Below are 22,200 nucleotides of genomic sequence, written 5' to 3'. Positions count from 1 at the left end.
GCAGGAATTATTGGATAGGGGTTTCATTCGACCTAGTGTTTCGCCCTAGGGAGCTCTAATACTGTTTGTGAAGAAGAAGGATGAGTCGATGCAAATATGCATTGATTACCGTGAGATTAACCAGATGACTGTGAAGAATCGCTATCCTTTACCTCGTATCAATGATCTCTTTGACTAGTTGCAAGTGACGCGGGTCTTTTCGAAGATCAACTTATGGTTAGGATATCATCAGATGAGGATTAGATCTGAGGATGTGGCGAAGACTACTTTCCAAACCAGATATGGCCACTACGAGTTCTTAGTCATGCCTTTTGGGTTGACGAATGCTCCGAAAGTATTTATGGATCTTATGAATAGGGTTTTCCATGAGTACCTGGATCGGTTCGTGGTGGTATTCATTGACGATATTCTGGTATACTCGAGGAGTTCAGAAGAGCATGAGAGTCATCTAAGGTTAGTATTATAGATTCTGCAGGAGAAGAAGTTGTATGCTAAACTGAAGAAGTGTGAATTCTGGTTGATCAAGTTACATTCTTAGGCCATGTGGTGACTGGTGACGGTATATCTGTTGATCCTAACAAGATTGAAGTTGTGGTCGACTGGGTGAAGCCAAAAAATGTGTAGGAGGTTCGGAGATTTCTATGACTAGCAAGTTACTATCATCGGTTCTTGGAGGGGTTCTCTAAACTGTCTAGGCCTCTGACTCGATTGACTAGGAAGGGAGTGAAATTTGAGTAGACCAATGATTGCGAGCAGTGCTTTCAGGAGTTAAAGCACCGACTGGTTACTGCTTCAGTTTTGACCATTCCTTTAGGGGATGGTGGGTTTGTGATTTATAGTGACGCGTCTCTACAAGGTTTGGGATGTGTGCTTATATAGTAGGGTGAGATAGTAGCATATGCTTCTCGATAACTGAAAGAATACGAGAAGAATTACCCTACGTATGATCTAAGTTGGCTGCTGTTGTATATGCACTAAATATCTAGCGACACTATCTATACAGTGTGCAGTGTGAGATCTTCACTGACCATAAGAGCCTCAGATACTTTTTCACGTAGAAGGAGTTAAATATGAGGTAGAGACGGTGGCTCGAGTTGATTAAGGACTACGATTGCACCATCAGCTATCACCCGGGAAAAGCTAACGTGGTAGCTAATGCATTGAGTCCGAAGTCGGAACCTACTGCTGTATCTACAGTTGTAGCTTAGCATCACATCAGACGGAATTTGGAAAGCTTAGGTATAGAATTGGTGCGTGGTGACCATCAAGCTTTTCTTACTAATTTGGTGGTCCAATCGACTTTGTTTGAGCGTATAAAAGCCGCGCAGGCTAGTGATGCAGAGTTGGCAGAGGTTATGGAAAAGGTACAGCAGGAACTGGCTACAGAGTTTAACATCTCCGAGAGAGGTGTGTTGAGGTATAGGATCAGGCAGTGTCTTCCAAACGATGACGAGATCAAAAGGACGATTCTGGAAGAAGCGCATCATTCATTATATACGGTACATCCTAGTAGTACAAAGATGTATAGTGACTTGCGCGAGACCTTCTTATGGTCTGGTATGAAGAGACAGATTGCTTAGTTCGTGGAGTAGTGTTTGACATGTCAATAGGTGAAAAGTGAACATCAAAGGCCAATAGGGCCGTTGCAGCCTTTGCCTATTCTGATGTGGAAATGGGAGCATATTTCCATAGATTTTGTGACCGGATTGCCGCCAGCACTTCACTAGCAGAATGCTATTTGGGTGATCGTGGACAAATTGACGAAATCTGCTCATTTCATACCGATGAAGGTTAGCTATCCTTTAAGTAGGCTAGCAGATATGTATGTGCATGAGATTATGAGAATGCATAGAGTACCGGTGTTTATTGTGTCAGATCGGGACTCGAGGTTTACTTCTCGATTCTAGACAAGCTTGCAGAAGGCACTGGGGACAAAACTTACTTTCAGTACAGCGTTCCACCCCCAGACTGATGGACAGTCGAAGAGGACGATACATATCTTAGAAGATATGTTGTGAGCTTGTGTGTTAGATTTCGAGTAGCTGGATACAATTTATGTAAGAACCCGAAAAATATAAAATGGATTTCTGCAGATTTTGTCGACGAAGCCAGATTTCGTCGACAAAGGCAGTAGACTTTTCGTCGATGAAATTCAGAGGTTCGTCGATGAAAAGAAGTCGAGAGGTCTAGAAAATTTTAAATATCAGACTTCGACGACGAGGCTGCCGACATCCGTGACCAAATCCTTGATTTTTCATCGATGAAGGTACTTTTCTTCGATGAAAATCGGTCGGGTCAAAAGGGGTATAAAAGGAATTTCCTCATTTCTTCTTCATTAAGTTATCCCAAAACCTCTCTCTCTCTCTCTAGATTTCCTTGCCGGTCGTTGATAGAATCGGAAATCTAAGATTACCACGAGGATCGTGGAAGGATTCTCTACAACTTCTATGGATCAGAATCTCGTTTCGGAGATTTTCAGGTTTCGGGCCAAACTCGAGGTAAGGCTCGATTTTCATTTCTGATTTGGTATATGTGTAGTAGTATGGATTATAAGCATGTTTAGTATTGTGATTTGTAGATTTCGGAGTCTCGGTTCGTAGTTTTGAGGGCCGTAGAGTTCGTAGTTTGGTTTCGGGTTGAGGTAAGGGGATTCTGTTTATATCAGTTCATTTTCGAAATCAGGATTGGTAAGCCTATAGGCTACGATCGTATGTATGTTTTGACTACTTATTTGGGGAAATCTATCGGGTAAAAACATGGGATTTTTGGGTTACCGTTTTTGTGAAAATTGGGGATTTCGGGTATCAACTCTTATTTGATTGGAAAACCGTTTATGTTGTTTAAACTGTATTATTGAGGTGACCGTAATCCATATTTGCATAAATTGTATACTTGAAATTGTAAACGATAGGATTTGCTGTAAACCAAATAAGTGTGGTATGTGTGTATGTTTGTAAATGTTCCAGGTATTTTTGAAAACATCTATGTGGTGGCTTATTACCGTACGCTAAAATGTGTAGGAACGTGAGTTCCAAAATGATTCCAGGTTTTGTGAAAAACGGCTAGGGATGGCTAACTACTGTACGCCGTAACAGCTAGGGGCGGCTAACTACCGTACGCTATGCCCTGTAACGGTTAACTACCGTGGTCAAGAGTGGCCGACTCTATATCCGGGGTGCGAAATATCACCAAGAGTGGCCGGCTCTATATCCTGGGTGCGAAATATCACTAGTATGATTCGGTTGGTCACCGAATGTAGCAACAGACCACAGTGGGCCTAGGTTGACGCAGCGTAGTTTGCACATGGTAACGTAATTGGGGTTAGACCAGGTGACCTTGTGTAGTTGCATATGTAGCAATGGATTCACTATTGGGCCTGAGTCGGAAACCTTCGTAGTTTAATGTGTTGGAATGTAACCGCTGTGAGACTAGGTGACTTGTGCAGTTGTGAGTAGTGTGAAGACACTGACCATATGTATGTGTGTATGTATTTGAGTATCATATGAACTGGAATGGATTTTGTGGAAATATTGGAACTGTATGGACATGTATGGAAATGTATGGAACTTGTTTTGAAACTGTACGTATTGTTTCAAACTGTATGTTTGTATGTGTTATGAAGTATGAAAATGACACTGGTATGCCACACACTGATATAACCTGTTTTCTCCCTTACTGAGAGGTGTCTCACCCGAATATATACAAATGTTTTTCAGGTCTTTCGGGTAGCCGAAACTAGCATCCTAGCATCTAGAAGCGGGGGTGTGTTTAGCTACTATTAGTACCTGATAGGTACAAAGTTTTGTAACCAGGTTGTCCTGATGGATTTTGTAGACACCCGTGGTATGTATAGTATTTTGTGGGTATGTTTAACCCTGTATGGTATAGACTCTGGTATGGTACAGTTTGAGGTAAAGAGAGACCGTATTCCGCTGCGTATATTGATGAGTATGGACATGTGTATGTATGTATATAGGGCATCCGTTACCCCACGGGGTCGGACCCTCTTGTATGTGGTATCATATATATTTTATATTGATATAGAGACAGGTTAGGTTACTTAATTCACCCCTGGGTACCATTTCAGGGTTCGGGGCGTGACAGTTTATGCCACTAGTAGAGTTCGCTTATAATAACAGCTTCCAAGCTAGTATCGGGATGGCACCGTTTGAGGCTTTGTATGGTCGGAGGTGTCGATCTCCTTTGTATTGGGATGATGTTGGTGAACGTCAGGTGTTAGGGCTTAAACTTGTGCAGCAGGCATCTAAGAAGGTGGGTTTGATCTAGGAAAGAATTAAATCAGCTCAGAGTCGGCAGAAGAGTTACGTAGATGTTCGCCGCCATGAGTTGGAGTTCGAGGTGGGGGGTAAGGTATTTATGAGAATCGCTCCGAGTTATGAGATTTGGTAAGAAGGGCAAGCTAAGCCCGAGGTACTTCGGACCATTTGAGGTTCTTGAGCGAGTGGGTCCAGTAGCCTACAGGATTGCACTACCTCCAACACTCTTAAGGGTTCACGATGTATTTCACGTATCCATGTTGAGGAGATACGTGCTGGATCCATCACATGTTATCAGTTATGATGATTTGGAAATTGGGGACACTTTAGTGTATGAGGAAATACTTGTTCAGGTTCTGGATTGTAAAGTTTAGAAGTTTCGTACTAAAGATATACCGTTAGTGAAGGTATTGTGGTGAAACCACGAGGTTAAGGAAGCTTTTTGGGAACTGAAAATGGAAATATGCCAGAAGTATCCACAGTTGTTTTGAGTACGTGTACGTCATCTTACTTTGGGTTGGGATAGGTGGTTGGTCATTAGGAGTGTGTATTGTGAACTCCCGAGACAGTTTATGTTGTAACCATGGTATTCCTTCCCCATAAGTGAAGGTATGTATGTATGTGTTATGATGGGGCAGCGCTGTAGTAGTCACCAGTTTTTCTTTAGAATTGAGTGTATGTGTGAGTGTGTGATTGTATGTATGAGTCTATGAATGAGAGATGGCAAATTTCGAGGACGAAGTTTTTGTAAGGTGGGGAGACTATAAGAATTTGAACCGTGATAGGTGGGTTTAATTAAAATAAGAGAGGGGTAAAAAGGTAATTAAACAGGCTTCATCGACGAAGCCAGAGTTCGTCGACGAAGGCCTCATATTTCTTGTCAATAAGGAGTAGGTGTTCGGAAAATCGAAAATCCTAGGCTCGTCGACGAGGTCATGGTCTCATTGACGAGAACTGCTGAGTCAAGGGTGCTATAAATATCCATTTTCATTATTTCTTAGCTAAGAAATCAAGTATTCTCTCTCTATCTCTCTATAAACTCTTTCTACTCTCCATCTCTCTATATTTCTTCGCCATTTATTGTCTGATTCGACGATTTGAAGTTACCACGAGGATCAGTGAAAGATTCTCTACAAGTTCTGCGGATCGGAAACTTGTTTCGGAGATTTTTGGGTTTTGGTATAAAATCAAGGTAAGGCTCGGTTTTCAATTCTGATCTGATAGTTTTGTAGAGAATAGTGTTGTGAGTACCTTCTATATTGGGATTTGTAGGTTTTGGAACTCTGTTCACTGTTTGGGGGCTTTAGAGTTTGGGATTTGCCATTTGGAGGAAAGGTAAGGGGAATCTGTTTATGTCGATTATTTTTTAAATCGGACTCGGTAAAACTGTGGTTCATGGTCCTGTATGTGTTTTGGCTACTCATTTAGAGGGATCTAATGGGGAAAACTATGAGTTTTTCATGATTACAGTTTTGGGAAAAGGGGGCGACGAGCTGTATCCTTGGTTTTGTTGAAAACCGAATGTATATGTTGATTTATACTGTGTTATAGGGATGACCGTGCCTTGAATTGTTTTAAAATGTATATGTTTGGAAAACCATGATTTTAGATTGCCAAATGGGTGTGATTTGTTTGGTTATATAAGCATGCATGTGTTGTATTTTGGTTGAAATGCGAGTAGGAATGAGGTTCCGAATTTGTCCTAGGTATTGAGAGTGTCCAGCTCTATATCTGAGGGCGTATGAAATCATTGGCCATGTTTGGCAAGAGTGTTCGACTCTATATCCGAGGGCATGAGCCTCACCGGCTGATCACCGAAAGGTGTGGATCCACCAGTTTGTGCCGGTACGATGCCATGGGAGTTTGGGACTAGCTATGTGCCGGTGGTACTGTATTTCGTGGGTTGGTTATGGGCTAACACCAGATATCGCGGGCCAGCTTTGGGTCGAAGGGTGTGACGACACCAGAATTGCTTGATCATGTGTGCATGCGTGTATGCACTGTTGTGAAATTAGTACAGGAATTGCATTTAACTGGGTATATGTTGCGTTATGATAACACTCAAATGCCATACACTGATATAACCTGCATTCTTCCTTACTGAGAGGTGTCTCACTCTTATTGTACGTACATATTTTTGAGATCCTTCGAGTAACCGGAACTAGCATCCTTGTGTCGGGAGAGTAGTGGCCAATGTACTGCGGGTAGCGCTTGGGTAAGTGCTAGGACTTGTGTTTTGTGGGTTGCTGTTCTGAGATATGTTGGGCACCCAGTTGTACGTTGTATGATAGAGCCTTGTTTATACTCTTGTATAGACTCTAGTATGGTACCATGTATGTATAGAATGACCTTTTTCCACTGCCTATATTCTGTTGTATTTGGATGTGTATAGGGTGTTTGGAAACCCCACGGGGTCAGACCCTCATCCTTTATACTGTATCTTTGGATGATTTGTATGATACAGGGATAGGTTAGATTACATTTTCACCCCTAGGTCCCATTTCCGGGTTTGGGGCATGACAACAAATATGGAATACCCGCACAATATATATATATATATATATATATATATGAAAGCAAAAACAACAACGCAAAGATTTACGTGGTTCGGCAATGCCTACATCCACGAGAGCAATCGACAAAGGTTTTCTTTATGAAAATGTCAAGGAACACAAGACAATACAATTCATAATGATTTTCCTCTTATAATAAACCTATAATGGTATATTTATAAACACTTCAGAGGTTTCCCTCCAAACACCTAACCATATTAATGTTCACATTCAAACTTTGAAATCAACCTCGCTGTCCCGAGCCAAACCGTTGACTGATTTGGACAATTAGTCGATTGTTTCAGACAGAATATAAATTGTCTGAATTCTGAAGCAAACCGTCGATTGTTTCAGCCAAACAGTCGACTATTTGCTGCTGCTCCTCAACATATTTGATTTTCAATTATGTCTTCTTCCTTATTTATGCAAGCCATCAAGTATATGAGCCAAAAAAGACACAACATGACTTTTAACTGGTTGCATGACAAGTAATGCTTCCGTTCTAGCGAGAGCGGTTGGAACTTACAAGTGAGGAGAAAATTGTTAAGAAATCTACTTGTGAGTTTGTCCCACATTAAAAAAATAAAGTAGAGGATGGGTGCCTATATACTTAGTTGGACCTAATCATGCTTAAACTTTTGGATAAAGTTGGTGCTCACCCATATATATTAAACTCATCCATGGACTTTCTCTCTCTAACACGATAGTTAGCTAGCAGCTTCTTGAAATGACCGACTTGTATTCCATTATTTGAATTCAAGATATGCATTTGGGGTTGTCAGTTCTAAATACTTTGGAATTTGAAAGAGTCAACTGTGTTAAGTGAACATGTAGTATGCCTAAAACAATAAAGTATTTATGTGCAAGTGTTCCTACATATTGTAGAATGTGTTTTCTCTACCTTAATGAAAGATTAAAGATTAGGAGGTGTGCTCTTGTAAATGCTTTGTTTATGATCTTATTAGTTATCTCTCTACTCATAGGATAACGACAAATGAGTTTGATACTGGAAATATGACATTAGGCCCATTACGATGGGAAAAAAAATTGTGGAAATTAAATCTGTATAAGGTTATATCTAATTCCTAAAATGTCTATTTATGGGAATAGAGAGAGAGAAAAAAGGTATCATCATCACAAAGTAAGTAATGATATAAAAAATATAACTTCTTATAAATTAATTGCATCTCCATACCATGCTCTTTGTATTTCAATTTGTTTTTGAGATTATAAGTAAATAACTTGACAGGCGACACGGCAGGAAACCTTTAACAGCAAATGCTTGGTTTTAGCGGGGAAACGGTGAACGAAGATAATAAGCTCAGGAGGAGGTCCGGACCGACTCTGCTCCGCGCCGTGCAAGTGTCACAGAAACTGGCGAGCACGCCAAAAGAGGCGTTGCGTCCAGATGGCTCTCTGCTCATCTATGTCCTTTCTCTTTTGGCAAAATTGGTAAATCTCTTTCTAAAATCACCATAAAACCCAAACCCAAATAGAAACAAAGAAGTCACTCCGTAGATACCTCTTCATCCCCTTTCTCATCGATCCCTTCTCCCCCCAATCCCTCTCTCGCTCCCCAAAGTTCTGTTCTCTTCATTCATTATTCTCTGCTCTTCGAGCGCTTCTTCTGGTTCTAGGGTTTCTCTTTGCTCGATTGGGAACCTTATGCAGCTGTAGATCGGTCTGGTCAGAGACAGGGAGTGTGAGATTGATTTTTGGTCGATGTCCACGTGATTAGGTACTGGGTATGGTTCCAAACTTCCATTTCTTTCCTCGGTTAGCTGTCTCATTCTGATTGTTATTCGGGTGCTTCTCTAATTGTAGTTCTGAATACCCTACCGAGTGTACTCGGAGGCTTGACTGAGCGACGGTGGTTTTTGGGAATTCGGGGGACGTCTTGTTTTGCTGTTGATGGTGTGGTGCTTTTCTATATTTGTGGATTTTTGTTTGGGATAACCGCAGAGTTTGATTTTCTATATTTACATGGTCTTTGCAGACTGTTATCTTACAAGCCAGTGTTATATGAGAGGAAAGACGTTTTCCTGGTTTGGAATTTCAAAAATAGAACCTTCGGCTTTTCGAGAAGTATGTACTCTTGTCAACTTTAGCAGGCGCAATGGAGCATGAGTTGCGTTGTTGACCGCTTAATAGGTATCTAGCTGGTTCTTTTCTTCCATACTTGCATTGAAATGGCTAAATTCATGTACGTGGATGTTGTTATAAGATTGGCAAAATTTACTTCTAAAAAATTTGTGTCATAGCTCTGAAAGATGTTGCTTTATTCTTATGCTTTTGATTAGTAGCTTTCCCATTTTTATGTATTAAAACCCATTTATTTTGTCTTGGAGTCGTCAATTTTTGATGTGGAATGCAGAATTCTACTGGGCAATTTCAATTTATTATCTGTCCAACTTTTAATTTTTTCCCCAACTTCTGATAGTTAGAGGAAGCAGGTTCGATTGCTGATAGTTGTTGGCAGGGAGAGGTTCATCTTCAGTCATGCCATCACTTCAACTATTGCATTTGTCGGAGCATGGCCGAGGCCTTTTGGCTTCAAGGAGGTACTTACTATTTGTGTTTATATCAGTGAGGAATACCGTTTGATAGAAAAAAACTGTATATTATTAGAATTGATTCAGTTGATTGTCCGTAAGATGTATTTGGTGCTTGCTAATGTTCTATGTCTTGATGTTCTCTTGATTTCATTAATTTTGGATTCTGTACCATACTATCATGCCTTGCATGGAATGTTGCTATTCTTGATCCTTCCAATTTTATGTCATAGTTAATTAACTAATTCGTATTTATCAACTTTTTACTTACAATTTGTTTACTCATTTATTTTGAAAATATCAAAATTTAAACTTTTTGTTGACACTCTTGTGATTGCTAAGTGCTAAACTAGCCAGCAAGTGCATGTATCAGGTTTAGATGGGCATTAGTTTTCTATGCCAGTCCTAATAATTGCAGATGATAATGCTAGATTGCTAATATTTTGCAGTTATCTGATGCTTATGCATTGTGTAATGCGTAAGGATGTTCATTTCTATGCCAGTCCTTGTAACGGCAGATGATAATTTTAAATTGCTATGATTTGGGCAGCTGCTTAGGTAAAAAAGGGCGTCCCCAGGCCTTAAGGCTCTGTGCTTTGCGAGGGTAGGAGGGGATGTGCTGCATAATTAGTACCTAGGAAAAGCTGTTAACTTTTATATGAAAATTCAAAAACCAATCTGAGACTGGCTTTGTGGTCAATATATTTTGATTTTGGTTGGGATCATTAAAATTTCAGTATCTAGTTTCAATTTCAGCCACTGATATGAAATCAAAATGAATAATAGATATTTGCACACACACACACAAACATATTTTTTATTGTTTGCTCGTAACTGGACATTTTAAGCTTTTAGATCAAGCGATGACTTTTCATGGTATTAGAACTATGGTTGCTAGGAGGTCTTCGGTTTAATACTTACCGCTTGCCTTTGTCACCTGTTTGTTAATTTATTATCCAAAAATGGATGTTATTTTCCTAATGAGTGTTATTCAATGTGTTACTCTGCATTACTGGGCTAGCGGAATGAGTGATAGTGCTTGATTGGCATTGTTAGCTCATAACATAGCAACTTAACATTTAGATCAAGTGATGGTGAAAATGTAGCAAATCTTTGCATTCTACATGGGCAACTGTCCAATTTTGCAGCAACTACAAATGGTGGAAGGGTTATTTATGGAGGGAACACCCCTTTCCCAATATTGTGCTCTGCATATCAACAAAATTCTTTTTGGATAGAGAAGGAATATCCTTGACAGAAAAGAGAGTGAATTGCAAAGATCAGAGAGTAAGGCATTGTCCTAAAACAACCATAAAAGACATTCGCACAAAAGATCCCATTAGCCTCTCTAAGGCAGCAACCACACTCACGGGAACTCTAAAAAATGAGAGAAACTAAATAGGAATATTAGGAAAAACTGCACTAATGAGAGAGATGCAGCCCCCTGAGCATAAATCTGTCATTTTCCAACTATCCAACCTTCTACTCACTTTCTCAACCTCCAGATCCAAAGAAAGCAGGATTACAGGAGAGTTAGGATTGCCTCCAAGAGTGAGATCCAAAAAGGTTGATAAATGAGAAAGTAGAAAGAAGGTTCACTTGCCTCAATCCTTGAGAAGCCTTGAACCATTTCCTAGATTAAACAGTGACTATAACATTTTCATCGTAGTATCTCCAAACTAACCCTAATCCCTTCTTAGCCATCACTTTTTCAAAATCCAGCTTATGAACTTGCTTCCCTCCCATCCTCCTCACATGCTCAACAATCTTAATAGCAACCAAAATTGCATCTAAAATCTGTTTATCCTTAATGAAGGCAGACTGCTTCAAATTAATTGTGCCCCCCCTGAAACGCGAACCCTTTTGGACAAAATTTCAACGGAAATTTTTTGTGAAGGCTAGCAACCAAGCTAATAGGTTGAAAGTATCTCACCCTCCTAGAAGGCTCATTTTTAGAAACAAAAACAATGTAAGCAGAGTTCACGTTCTGCACCACCCAATTTCAATGAAACTAATGAAAAAACCCCAAAACTTCATCTTGAATCACCTCCCAACTATCTTGAAAGAAGGCTATTGCAAAATCATGAGGGCTCGGAGCCATATACCTCTCCATCTCAAAAGCTAACCCTTGACCTACTCCATGTCAAAAGGTCTCTCTAATGAGACAACTAAGGTGGTCACAATGGGACTTCAATCAAAGCCCAATCAACCTTTTACTCTCGATATATAGCTTCTTGTAGAAATCCAAAAGTGCTTCCCCAATTTGCTTATGATCTTGCACTATGCTCCTAGAATCTAAATCAACTCATTGAATAGCGCTTTTCCTCCTTCCTTTGTTAGCTACCCTATGAAACAACTTAGAGTTGCTGTAGCCCCATTTTCACTCCATCAGTCCTCGAATTCTGCCTCCAACTAATGTCCTTTGGAGAAGGGATCATACCCAAATAATTTTTCATAGAAATCCTTTAGACTTACTATCTTCGTCAACTAAGCCACACTCGACTCCTCCAATCTATCCAAACACTACATCAGATCAAGAATAACATTCTTCATTTCTTTTGCAATTTTACGTTGCTAGAAATCCCTTTCTATACTTTCAGTTGTTTTTACTAGCTTCAATTTTTTTTTTTTTCATAAACATAAAATTTATTCACCCCTTAAAAACTACCTTCTATCCGCCAAGTCTTAACACAATTGTGTCCCAAATGGGCGTAACTAAAACTTTGTGGGCAATATTTAGAAATTTGTCTTCCTAATCATTGGCAAACAAAAATCCTTTAATGCAAGAGGAAGCTAGCGTACCTTCCGAAGCCAGACAAGTGGAAAGATCATTAGCCAACTACATTTATGAATAAAAGAATCAAATATCCTCATACTATGGTCTCCCTAAAACCTTGTAATCCTCCAAGGAGTACAAAGTGGTCCTGTAAACATGTAAATCACCATTCCTCAAAGACCCCTCACCTGTAACAATATCAACAATGAAAAAAACCTAACCTTACACTCTTTACTAGATGCTAAATCTAGTGTTCCACATAGTGATATGCTCCCTGGACACTCTAGAGGAGGGCAGAACACCCAATCTCTTAAAATACTCTAAACCAAAAACACCCCCACCTCCTTTGTTTTAGATTCCCGTTTCCTGAAGAAACAAAATATTAGGAGAAACTCTATTAATTAACTTTTTCACCAGTCGATGCTTACTACTAACCCTTGTGACATTACAATAGAGAAGCCTCATTAAAAACCACTTGAAGTACCCAAATACCTTCCTCCCTCATCACCCTCATCATAATTGGTCGAGGCAAGTCTAACTAAGTCCTCTATTCAACTTCAAAGCTTCTTTTCTCTTCGAGCAACTCCTTTTCCAATCCTAACAACTTCCCCACTAGGGTTTACAAGACTTAGTCCTAATTCATCAAGAAGGGTTTGAGTATCTTGATTACTCTTCTCTTCTCCTAGAAGGTCTGTAGTATGCGAGTGCTTCTCATTGATTAACCTTTTTATTTATTTATTTATTTTTGATAATAAAAGTAGGTATGTTAGAGAAAGAAAATAAAATGAAAGAGGACGAGAAGTCCATCCTAATAAAATAAAATAAATAAAATGAAAAATGAAAAATAAAAAATAAAAAATAAAAAATAACAATCAAGCATGCCAAATTAAATAAGAAGAAAAAGTTAACCCCTTTTAGCATGACAAAGATTAGAAATTAGTATTAATATGCATCAAAATGGCTAGAATACCTTCCACATTGCAGCACTATTGAATGGAACCCCAAATTGTTCCTTAAACAACACTATTTGGAAAGGATTCAAGATTTGAACTTGGAATTGCAGATGGTGAAGCAGATGGATTAAACCCTAACTTTACCTGGCCAGGCCCCTCCAATTTCAAACATCATCTGAAAACTGCACACCCTTGGTAGCATTAACACAATGCTTATCCTGTAAAGGGATCTCAAGATTCAGTCTGACCCTCCTTACCTTCATGAAGGTTCTAACCTTCCTCATGTTGCAGCTATTCAATGATAACCCATCCGCTGCAAAATCGTATGACTCGAGGGATTCATTCTCCTCAATGTCTTCTCTAGTTGAAAGGGGCTCGAACTGATTATGCACTAGAACCTCCTTTCTCTTCTGCTTTGAAGCATTCTCATCAATCCTAATTGTCACCTTTGCTTCTGAATAAGCCTCTGACAGCGGGTGTAGAACAATCTGAGACCATTACGATCCCAGACCTCTTTCTTCATTGTTGCTGCCATCGTTGGGTTCTCAAAAGTCTCCTCCATTCCTCGCGACTTCACCAAATATCGGTTGAGTCAATTTGTGCATGGCAGCACCCATCTGCTGGGAACTAATTGTCAAGGAAGAGGAAGATAACCTGGCCTGGTTTTTTCAAGCCTATGAACTGAGCCTTGGAAGATTTGGGCTTATTCATGTTTGTTTTGGAAATAAAAGTCTTAGGCCCACCCAGAACATGCCATTGTGAAGAAGCTAGGCTGTTGTCGAGTGAATCACTTCCTTGTTGAGCCTAATTTAACATGCGTAAGACCCTTGAAATGTAAGTTGGGCCCAGAAGAATCCCCATTAAATGTTGCGTGCTCCTGTATTTCCTTCTTGTTTATTTCTGAAATTGGAGGCCAAATTTGATTTGTATTCCTTTGGAAATTGATCCCCAGTAGGTAAAAATTACCATAGCCTAAAGCTTCTCTCCCCTGTGGCAAGTTGCCAGAAAACTGCCTCCTCCTATGGGGCTGAAAGTCTAGCCTTGAGAAAACTTACTGCTGGTGGCTTGTGTTTTGGCCTTCTGACATCTTAGGTTCTACATGCACATTCTTTGAATGGCAATCTAAGAATGTTGGTACCATTTCACTCCCTGCATCTGTATCCCATAGCTTGTGCCCTTATTGCTTCCGGTTGCCCCCTTCACCATGCCCCAAAAAAAAAGCTTCCAACTCATCACCTCCTTGCCATCAGGAACACAACCGTTGTGTTAGAGGGAAACTTCTCCAGTGACAGAAATCTCTCATGACTGTTGGCTTGCCAGCGAAACAAGTTAAACAATGTGTACAGCATATAGTTAAGTTCCCAGAGCCATTTCACCATGGACGGACTGTTTTTTGTAAAAACAGCTCAGATGATAACCATAGTTTTTCAACTTTTCTTCAAAAGATAATGCAATAAAATAAGAATGTTGATTATTTTTTAATGATTTTGAAAAACTTCCCCTGGTGCTAAAAAAGGATCTGTTTTTGGTTGATGGTAAGGGTGTTTTCCCCCTTGATATTACAATGCAATCATGATAGAGCATTAGAACCTTTGGAGATGTATTTAGTAAGTGATAGATTCAATACCAAGATCTGGATGAGTGATTGTGATGTTCATCTTTGAGCTACATGTTTTCCCCACCCATTGCTATCCTGGCTGACTTCCATTCATCAATCAGTGCATCAACTATCATTTTGCCCCTTCCCCTTTTGCCTTGTGGCCTGCTTGGCTTGGGGCCCTGGGCCATGTTATTAATAGCCCTAGATATTTAGTTTAAAAATTACACTATTTTATCTAGTTGGCATTATTTAGTTGAATCCAAAGCATATAGTCCCCAGTTCTAAAGTAGCTTGGTTCAGTCTCACTTTGTGATTGGTCCCAAAAGTTAGAATTGCATTTGTTCAGTTCGGTGTTGGTTCCCCTTCAAAGATTGAACCGAAGAGAATTATGTTCAATTTTATATAAAAGCACCCTAAAAGGACAGGTGAAAGTAAATGAATGCCCTTCTAAATCATTGTTTTTGTTAGATGTATATATATGAAATAAATGATCAAGTTGTTCTTTGGTCAAGTCAAAAAGTATATTAACTGATCAAATTGTTTCACCTCCAATCATTTGTTCTATTCTGTTTTAGAGTAGAATTTAGCAGATTCTGTTAGTGGTCTAGTATTGGGGATGCGAAGGAAGTCCATCCAATCAGCTGGGACTGGGAGATTGTTAGTAGGCCTAAAGCGGAGGTTGGTTTTGGTCTACATAATATGGTGCCTGGAAAAACATTTCCTTCATAGGGAAATTGTGTGGAGAGTCCCATTAAAATACAATTCTCTTTGGCTGGGGCTAGTAGGGGGAATAAGAAATATCTTTTTTCTATTCCTTGGAGGGTAGTTCTTTTTTTTTGAGTTTTCATTCCTTTAGATTAGTGAGAGGGAAGTCAAAAGGGTTCACTTGTCTGGTGTTCTTTGCACCCTCTATTCTTCACTCTAGGTCAAAAAGGGGATTCTTGGGGTCAATTTTTTTCCAAAAACCTTTTTGATTCAGTTGTTGACAGTCTACGCTTATTTCTCTCTGGGTAGGATTGTTGGCGAGCTAAAGTTATTTCAAATTTTCAGACTTGGACTTGTTAACAAAGTTAATGCCAATGATTTGTTGCAAGTGAGAGCCCCGGCTCTCCTAGGGTTCCCTCATCTGGGATCCTTGGGGAACAGGATCAAGTTGGCCCTTGTAAGTCTATGGAAACCTACAACAAAAATTGTTACACTCACATGGAATTTGACCTAGATATGTGTGATGCATAAGCCTTTACAGAAGATCATGCTCACCTCTCTTTGCTGTCAGGTTTGTAGATTTTAGTGGGTTAATCTGTTTGGTGTTTTTGACGAGGTTTGTGTTATTTCAGCTAATGTGGAAGGTTTCATGATGATAAGCTTTTGTGGTTCTGGGTGGAGTACGAAGTATGTGCTTTTTTTTTTTGGTGGTGGCAGGTGTTTAGTTTGCTATTCTAAGAAAGTTATGAAATGAAACAAATGAGAGGATCTTTCTGGATAACTTTATGCCTTCTCACTTTGGGATAAAATCACTTGTTTTGCTCTACTTTGGGCTTTTTCTCATGATATCTTTGGGTTAGTTTCGTTGATTTGATTGAGGGCAGTTTTGATGTAATTTTTTTTTTTAATTCTGTTTTTTGTTTTTTTTCAGAATTTGTCTTGTACTCCTTTTGTTCGTTTTGGAGGGTGTCTCATTGTACCTTTTGTAATATTTTTTTATCTCCCTTAAATGAGATATTTTTCCATAAAATTATTGATTTCAAGTAGGACCGTAGGATAGGGATGAGGTATACCTTTCATTTTACCTTTAGAGTAAATAGCTGAAATTTGGCATGATATGTTTGTCTAAAACAATGGCAATGTTGTACTTAATGTTAGTGGCTTGCCATCATAGACTTAGGATTCAGGACCACTTCATTTGAAATGAATGCGCAAAATGAGGAAGCTGGTTTATTTTCATTCCATAAATGGTTCTGTTTATCTGCCATGGATGCCAGTTAGGAGATTCTGTTGTGGAGTGTGTCAGTCATGGTTCTAAAAAATGCTGGCAGTCAGCTGAAAGGTAGCAGTCATGGCGTAATGGTTGCGGCCATCAGACATGTTACATCATTGGGGACAAATACCATGTCCGTGAATTCATTTTTTGCATTAAGCCCCCATTTGGAACATCTTAAAAATGAGTACTTATTAAGAAAAGTACCTAAGTTAAGTACTTGTGTTGATAAGGGTAGTGTTTGGTTTACACATAAGTACTTACTTCAAAAAGTATTTTTCCAAACAAAATTTTCTTTTTAAAGGAAAATAATTATTTTCTAAAAAAGTATTTTTTTTTCTGAAGAAAGTACTTATCTAAAAAAATACTTATAATAAGTAATCCTAGACTACTTAGAGAAGTACTTTTTCCAAAAAAGTACTTTTCTATACGTGTTTCCAAACAATCCCTTACAAATTTGTTGTTGGAATTGGTGTGATCCCAAGAGGGGGGTTGAATTGGACATTTAAAACTTTTTCGCTAATTTAAACAATTATGCCGATTCACCACATCTCATATCCCATTCGAAATAAAACATGTATGTAAAGTAAGTGAGCAATGTGTGCATACATACACGTGTGCTGCATATCTCATTTAAATTAATTATGTGTGCATGCAAGATAATTATAACTGTAAATGGACAAACATACGCATAGAGAAATTACAGTGCGTAAAGTAAATGAGATAGGGAGAGAGGAACACACGATATTTGTTATTGAGGTTCGGCCAAACCAACCTATGTCCCCGCCTTGGGCATACCCCCCGAGGATTTCACTAAACTTGTTCACTTAAATGGGTGGAGCAAAAGCCGTTTACATCCTCTTTTTACGGGGCGAGAAAAATCTCAGTTCAATTTCCAGGTTGAACCGAATCAGTCTCACTTACGGGGTTGAAACTCCCCAGTTTAATTTTTGGGCTGAACCGAACCGGTCTCATTTACGGGGGTGAGACCCCCAGTTCAATTACGAGCTGAACCCAATCGTTGCATGAAAACATTTTTGTACATAAAACATGCTTCTTAAATACGAAGCAGAGATGTACGTATTAAGGCTCAAATATATGCACTCTCTAATGATATGCATTATGCTCAGTAGAGTAAGGGTGCTATCAAATAATTTTACACAAATAAAATGTATAGGAAAAATGTGTGTTATTGTTCTCCTATAAATATTTTTGCAAAGAAAGAATATTTGAAAAATCTAGGAATTTAAGCTCAGGAAAATATTTATGCTGTATATAATTTTCTCACCAAAAATATTTATCAAAGTAATAATCGGGAGAAAACCTAAGCAATACTCTCAAAAATAATTTTCGGGAAATAAATAATAAGTGAGAGTATATGCAAATAAAATGCCCTAAATGAAATGCTCTCGTAAAAAATGATTTTGAAATAAATGCATGAAAGAGAGTTGGGAGAGATTAGTATAAAAGATTTTGCCCCAAAGAAGAGATTTTAGCAATAAAAATTGGTTTCGGGGAACTTTGATTAACAATGGATTAGAGAGAAAATTTGGGTTAATTAAAGTTGCTAATCTGAGTTATGGAGGGGGTATTTATAGATTTTTTGAAAATTATGACCATTGGGGACATGCTGGGTATTTTCCAAATTGTTTAATTAAAAATTTATTACATTTAAGTCCTTAAAAAATTTAGAACCCGAGAGGTTTGGTCGACCATATTTAAGGTTCGGTCGACCATATCACTAAGTTTGGTCGACCAGGGCATTTTTGAACTAAGGTTTTGGTCGACCATATTAAGGCGATTTTGAACCCTCCAAGGTTCAGTCGACCGGGGCATGTCCGGTTGACCAAATTTTAAGGTTCGGTTGACTAGATCCTATTTGAACTAAGAGGTTCGGTCGATTAGGGCGTTGAGAATCACCCACGTGCTAGTTTGGTCGACCGTAAGTGTCAAGCGCATTTCAAATCGTGGGTGGTTCGGTCGACCAAATCTTATATGAAGGTTTGGGTTTGGTCGACCGAACACACTCAAGGTGTGCATTTAAGTCGTGATTTTCATTTAAAGTCACCTCTGTTCATATAATTATAATTTCTAAGTTATAGGGGCCTTTTCATGTGATATTTAGGGACCTAAAATCAGTCTATGATCTTTGAGAGTTAACCCTAAAAATCCGGCCCTAAGGTCAGTCTACGGTCCTGTGGCTCCCTATGGTCAATCTATGGTCCTGTCTGAGCAAATAACCATATCATACAGATGTATGCATTATTACAGACCAAATAATAAAAATAAATGCAATTACAAACTTCTCCTTTGCTCTTTGACATCATGGAATATGCCAGATTTGAGCTTTAAGTCCTGTCTTGGCTTCCATGTTCTCTTGATCTTATGTGTGACCTGAATTATACCTGTTCAGCACTGAAACACACACATAAGAAACACTTGTGTTTGTCAGCATCAAAACAGAGATCGGACTCAAAAAGTCAACATTTGTTCAAAACATATGGATGGAATAGTATTGGATACACTGTTGGCCCACTGCTGAAAATCTTTCTCCTTATAGTTGAAGTGGTGGTGCAATAGTTCTCTTACCAACTTTTCATTTTTGACTTTGTAATAGTTGAAGATGTGCTTATGTTGTGTGCAGATTATGTGTTTTGTGGGCTGTTCTTTACATTCCTTGAAGTTCATAAAGCTATTAATTTTTGCACATTCTGAAAAATTTGGATGTTGATTGATATTGCCATTCTGTTTTAATATTCCTTTGAGATTCATATCAGTGACAGATGGTAGCTTTTTCATGATATACTGGTTACATAGCAAACCTCATAATTGGGAAATTGCTGTTTTATTCCCTTCATATTTGTATCTTCACAAATATTTTTCTGATTCTGCTATTTTGACCCTCTCATTTGTTATCAGGTTGGTAAAACCGGTGACACGTACATATGGTCCTTCTGGTGTTTCATGCTCTCATTCTGGTTAAATTAAAGTTTTTACTGTGTTCTCTTGTTCCCTATGTTGTGATTTTCCAGTTTTAGTTCTATGTAATATCCTTTGTGCAGACTTTTTCTCCTCTCTCTGGTATACAGTTTCATTAATGACTAATTTCCTGCGTACAATCCATACCTCTCTCTTAAATGGTGAGGACCGACAAATTTGTTATTATTCCACAGGAGAACGTTACTTGTTGCCACTGGGGTCTTGGTTGCTGGGGGTACAGCTGCATATATGCAATCACGGTTTTGCTCTAAGAGGCCTGTTGGTTGCTACAACGGACTTGATGATAGTAAGGAAAAATTGGATAAGATGGCTGCTGATGTTAATATTGTGAAGAAGAGTAAACAGAAGAAAGGAGGATTGAAGTCACTTCAGGTTTTAGCTGCGATTCTTATATCTCAGATGGGTCGAATGGGTGCAAGGGACCTTCTAGCATTAGTGGCCGTAGTGGTAAGCTCTTTTTTATTGCAAAATATATTTTCTGTGCTTATTTTCTTGGTTATTTTTCACTTATTCCTCTCCATGCGCATTTGTTGCATTTTTCATGTAATGTGTATTGTTCTTTGTTTTTCTGATAACTTAGAGCTGATATATTTTTTCTGTAGTGCCTTCCAATATTTTCAAGTTGAGAAGTGCTATATATTTGTAGAATGAAGCCACATGTAATGGTAAAAGTTTTGATATCTCTATCAAATTTTAAAAATATGTTAAAATAGAAAGAAACACTTGAGATACTCTGATGCCTACAAGGTGCTTTCAAACTTTGAACAGGATAGTTAAATGCAAGGTTTGACTAAAACATGATTTCTCCTCTTGCATTTCTTTCCTTCTTTATTGCAAAAACTTGGGGCTGATGTTTTCTGAAGTATTCCTTGGTAGTTTCATGTTGAAAATGATTAATATTTTTAGAATGAAACTGCTTGGTCTAAATTTTATTGTCTTCAACAAAAATTGAAATTTGCAAAAGATGGTAAAAAAGAAAGAAAGAAACACTTTAAGAAGAAATATGTGAGAGAAGAAACACCTCAGATGCTTTTACAAGTGTAAAATGGTCACCTCATCTCTATTAATATAAAGAATGAAAGACGATGTACCAAACCTATTTCCACAGCCCCATTTGTCATGTTAGCCTTGAACATCTGTCATAATTAATATGAATACACTATGAAGAGTATAACATATCACCCTGCTAAACTCCTCTCAAGGGTGAAAACCAAGTGCTGGATCACCAATTAATACTAAGAGAATGTGTTGCAAAAGTCAAACATACCCTAATCCACCACCTTCATCTAGAGCTGTATGAAGGGAAACTCTCATGTACAGACCTCCTGCTTCAGTTGCTGTGGTACCTGTCTTGTCCCTGAAAGTCCAATATATGGTGTCGCATATGCAATATATTAAGAGGGTTGGAGATAAAGAGCTATCAGTGCATACATTACTGCAAGAGCCATTAGTGCAAGGTGTAGTCATATTTATAAATTTTTAGGAAGAGGAGATGTGAGTGTGACTTTATTCGTTTGCATAACATTTGCTGGTCAACTCTTGATCAATAGTTGGATTATTTATGCCCTTCTTCTAGAAAGGGCTCTAAGTTTAGGATTTTGGATGGTTTTGGAATGTTTTCTTGCAAGTGTTTCTATTATTAGTTCATTCATTTGTGTACTCCTACTCCTCTCATTTACTTTATTATTAGTTGATTCATGTATTGTTGGCCCTCATCCTAAAAGCTTAAGCTTTTAGGTGAAGTAGTAATTTGACATGGCATCAGAGCCATGGTTGTCCAGAGTACCTGGGTTCTTGTTGCCTGTTTTTATTGTAAGTTCATTAAAAAAATAATCATGTTCTCAATATGGGCATTATTCATTGTTGTTCATCTCTCCACGTGCAAGTGGGCTGCATGTGTGGGGAGTACTAAGGCCCACAAACCTAAAAGCTTAATTTAGTGGCAAGGGTGTTACATCCAAACTTGAAGGTCATGGGTTCAAAACATGGAAATAGTCTCTCCCAGTATGGAGGTAAGACTGTGTACATCTTGCCCTCCCCAGACCCTCAAGTAGCCTTGTGCACTGGGTGTTATGTTTTTTAATTCATTTTCTCCTTTCCTGATTGTTAGTCCTTTTTAGAGAGCTAAGATCCCTTTCAAGATCAAGGGTTTTGCTTGGTTGGACGTCTTAATACAGTTAACCCAAAAATCCATGGTAGATTAGGAGATCTCATATAGTTCTCTTTCCTGATGTTTGAGTGTTGTGTTGTGGTAGTGATGATTTGCATTCATCTTTTTCTTCTTGGCATTGTTATGTGGGTTGGAGCTTATGGAACTGGTTATTTGTTTATTCCGGTTTGGATATATTTGGATCTTTTGAAATTTTATTGTTGACTTCTTCTATAGATTTTGAAAGGGATAAAGTTGTGAATAAGTAGAAGATTGTGGATTTTTGCAGTAATTTGGGTCATTTGTTTAAAGAGGAATGTTCATAATTTTAATGGTTGTTCTCTTTGTTTGCAGTTGCTATGG

General features: G+C 38.6%; 1 protein-coding gene across 4 annotated transcripts in view; it reads left to right on the top strand.

Annotated features, from left to right (window-relative positions):
• The first annotated feature begins 7,940 nt into the window (after positions 1–7,940).
• LOC131159557 (ABC transporter D family member 1) overlaps positions 7,941–22,200 on the top strand; it is an 85,018-nt gene continuing 70,758 nt past the window's right edge. The window contains exons 1-7 of one of the 4 annotated variants that reach the window (XM_058114574.1): positions 7,941–7,970; positions 8,079–8,281; positions 8,467–8,567; positions 8,654–8,743; positions 8,826–8,980; positions 9,270–9,390; positions 19,862–20,135. In XM_058114574.1, the coding sequence (XP_057970557.1) occupies positions 9,329–9,390; positions 19,862–20,135 (336 nt within the window). In that variant the 5' untranslated portion in view covers positions 7,941–7,970; positions 8,079–8,281; positions 8,467–8,567; ... (1 more) ...; positions 8,826–8,980; positions 9,270–9,328. Of the gene's footprint in view, positions 7,971–8,027; positions 8,575–8,653; positions 8,744–8,825; positions 8,981–9,269; positions 9,391–19,861; positions 20,136–22,200 lie in introns of those variants that run through there. The other 3 variants (XM_058114571.1, XM_058114573.1, XM_058114572.1) reach the window with 3 other exon arrangements.

The sequence above is a fragment of the Malania oleifera genome, chromosome 7 (genome assembly GCF_029873635.1).
Source record: "Malania oleifera isolate guangnan ecotype guangnan chromosome 7, ASM2987363v1, whole genome shotgun sequence".
Taxonomy (NCBI): Eukaryota; Viridiplantae; Streptophyta; class Magnoliopsida; order Santalales; family Ximeniaceae; genus Malania; species Malania oleifera.
The sequence above is the reverse complement of the archived record's forward strand: the minus strand, read 5'-3'. Positions and strand labels throughout refer to the sequence as shown.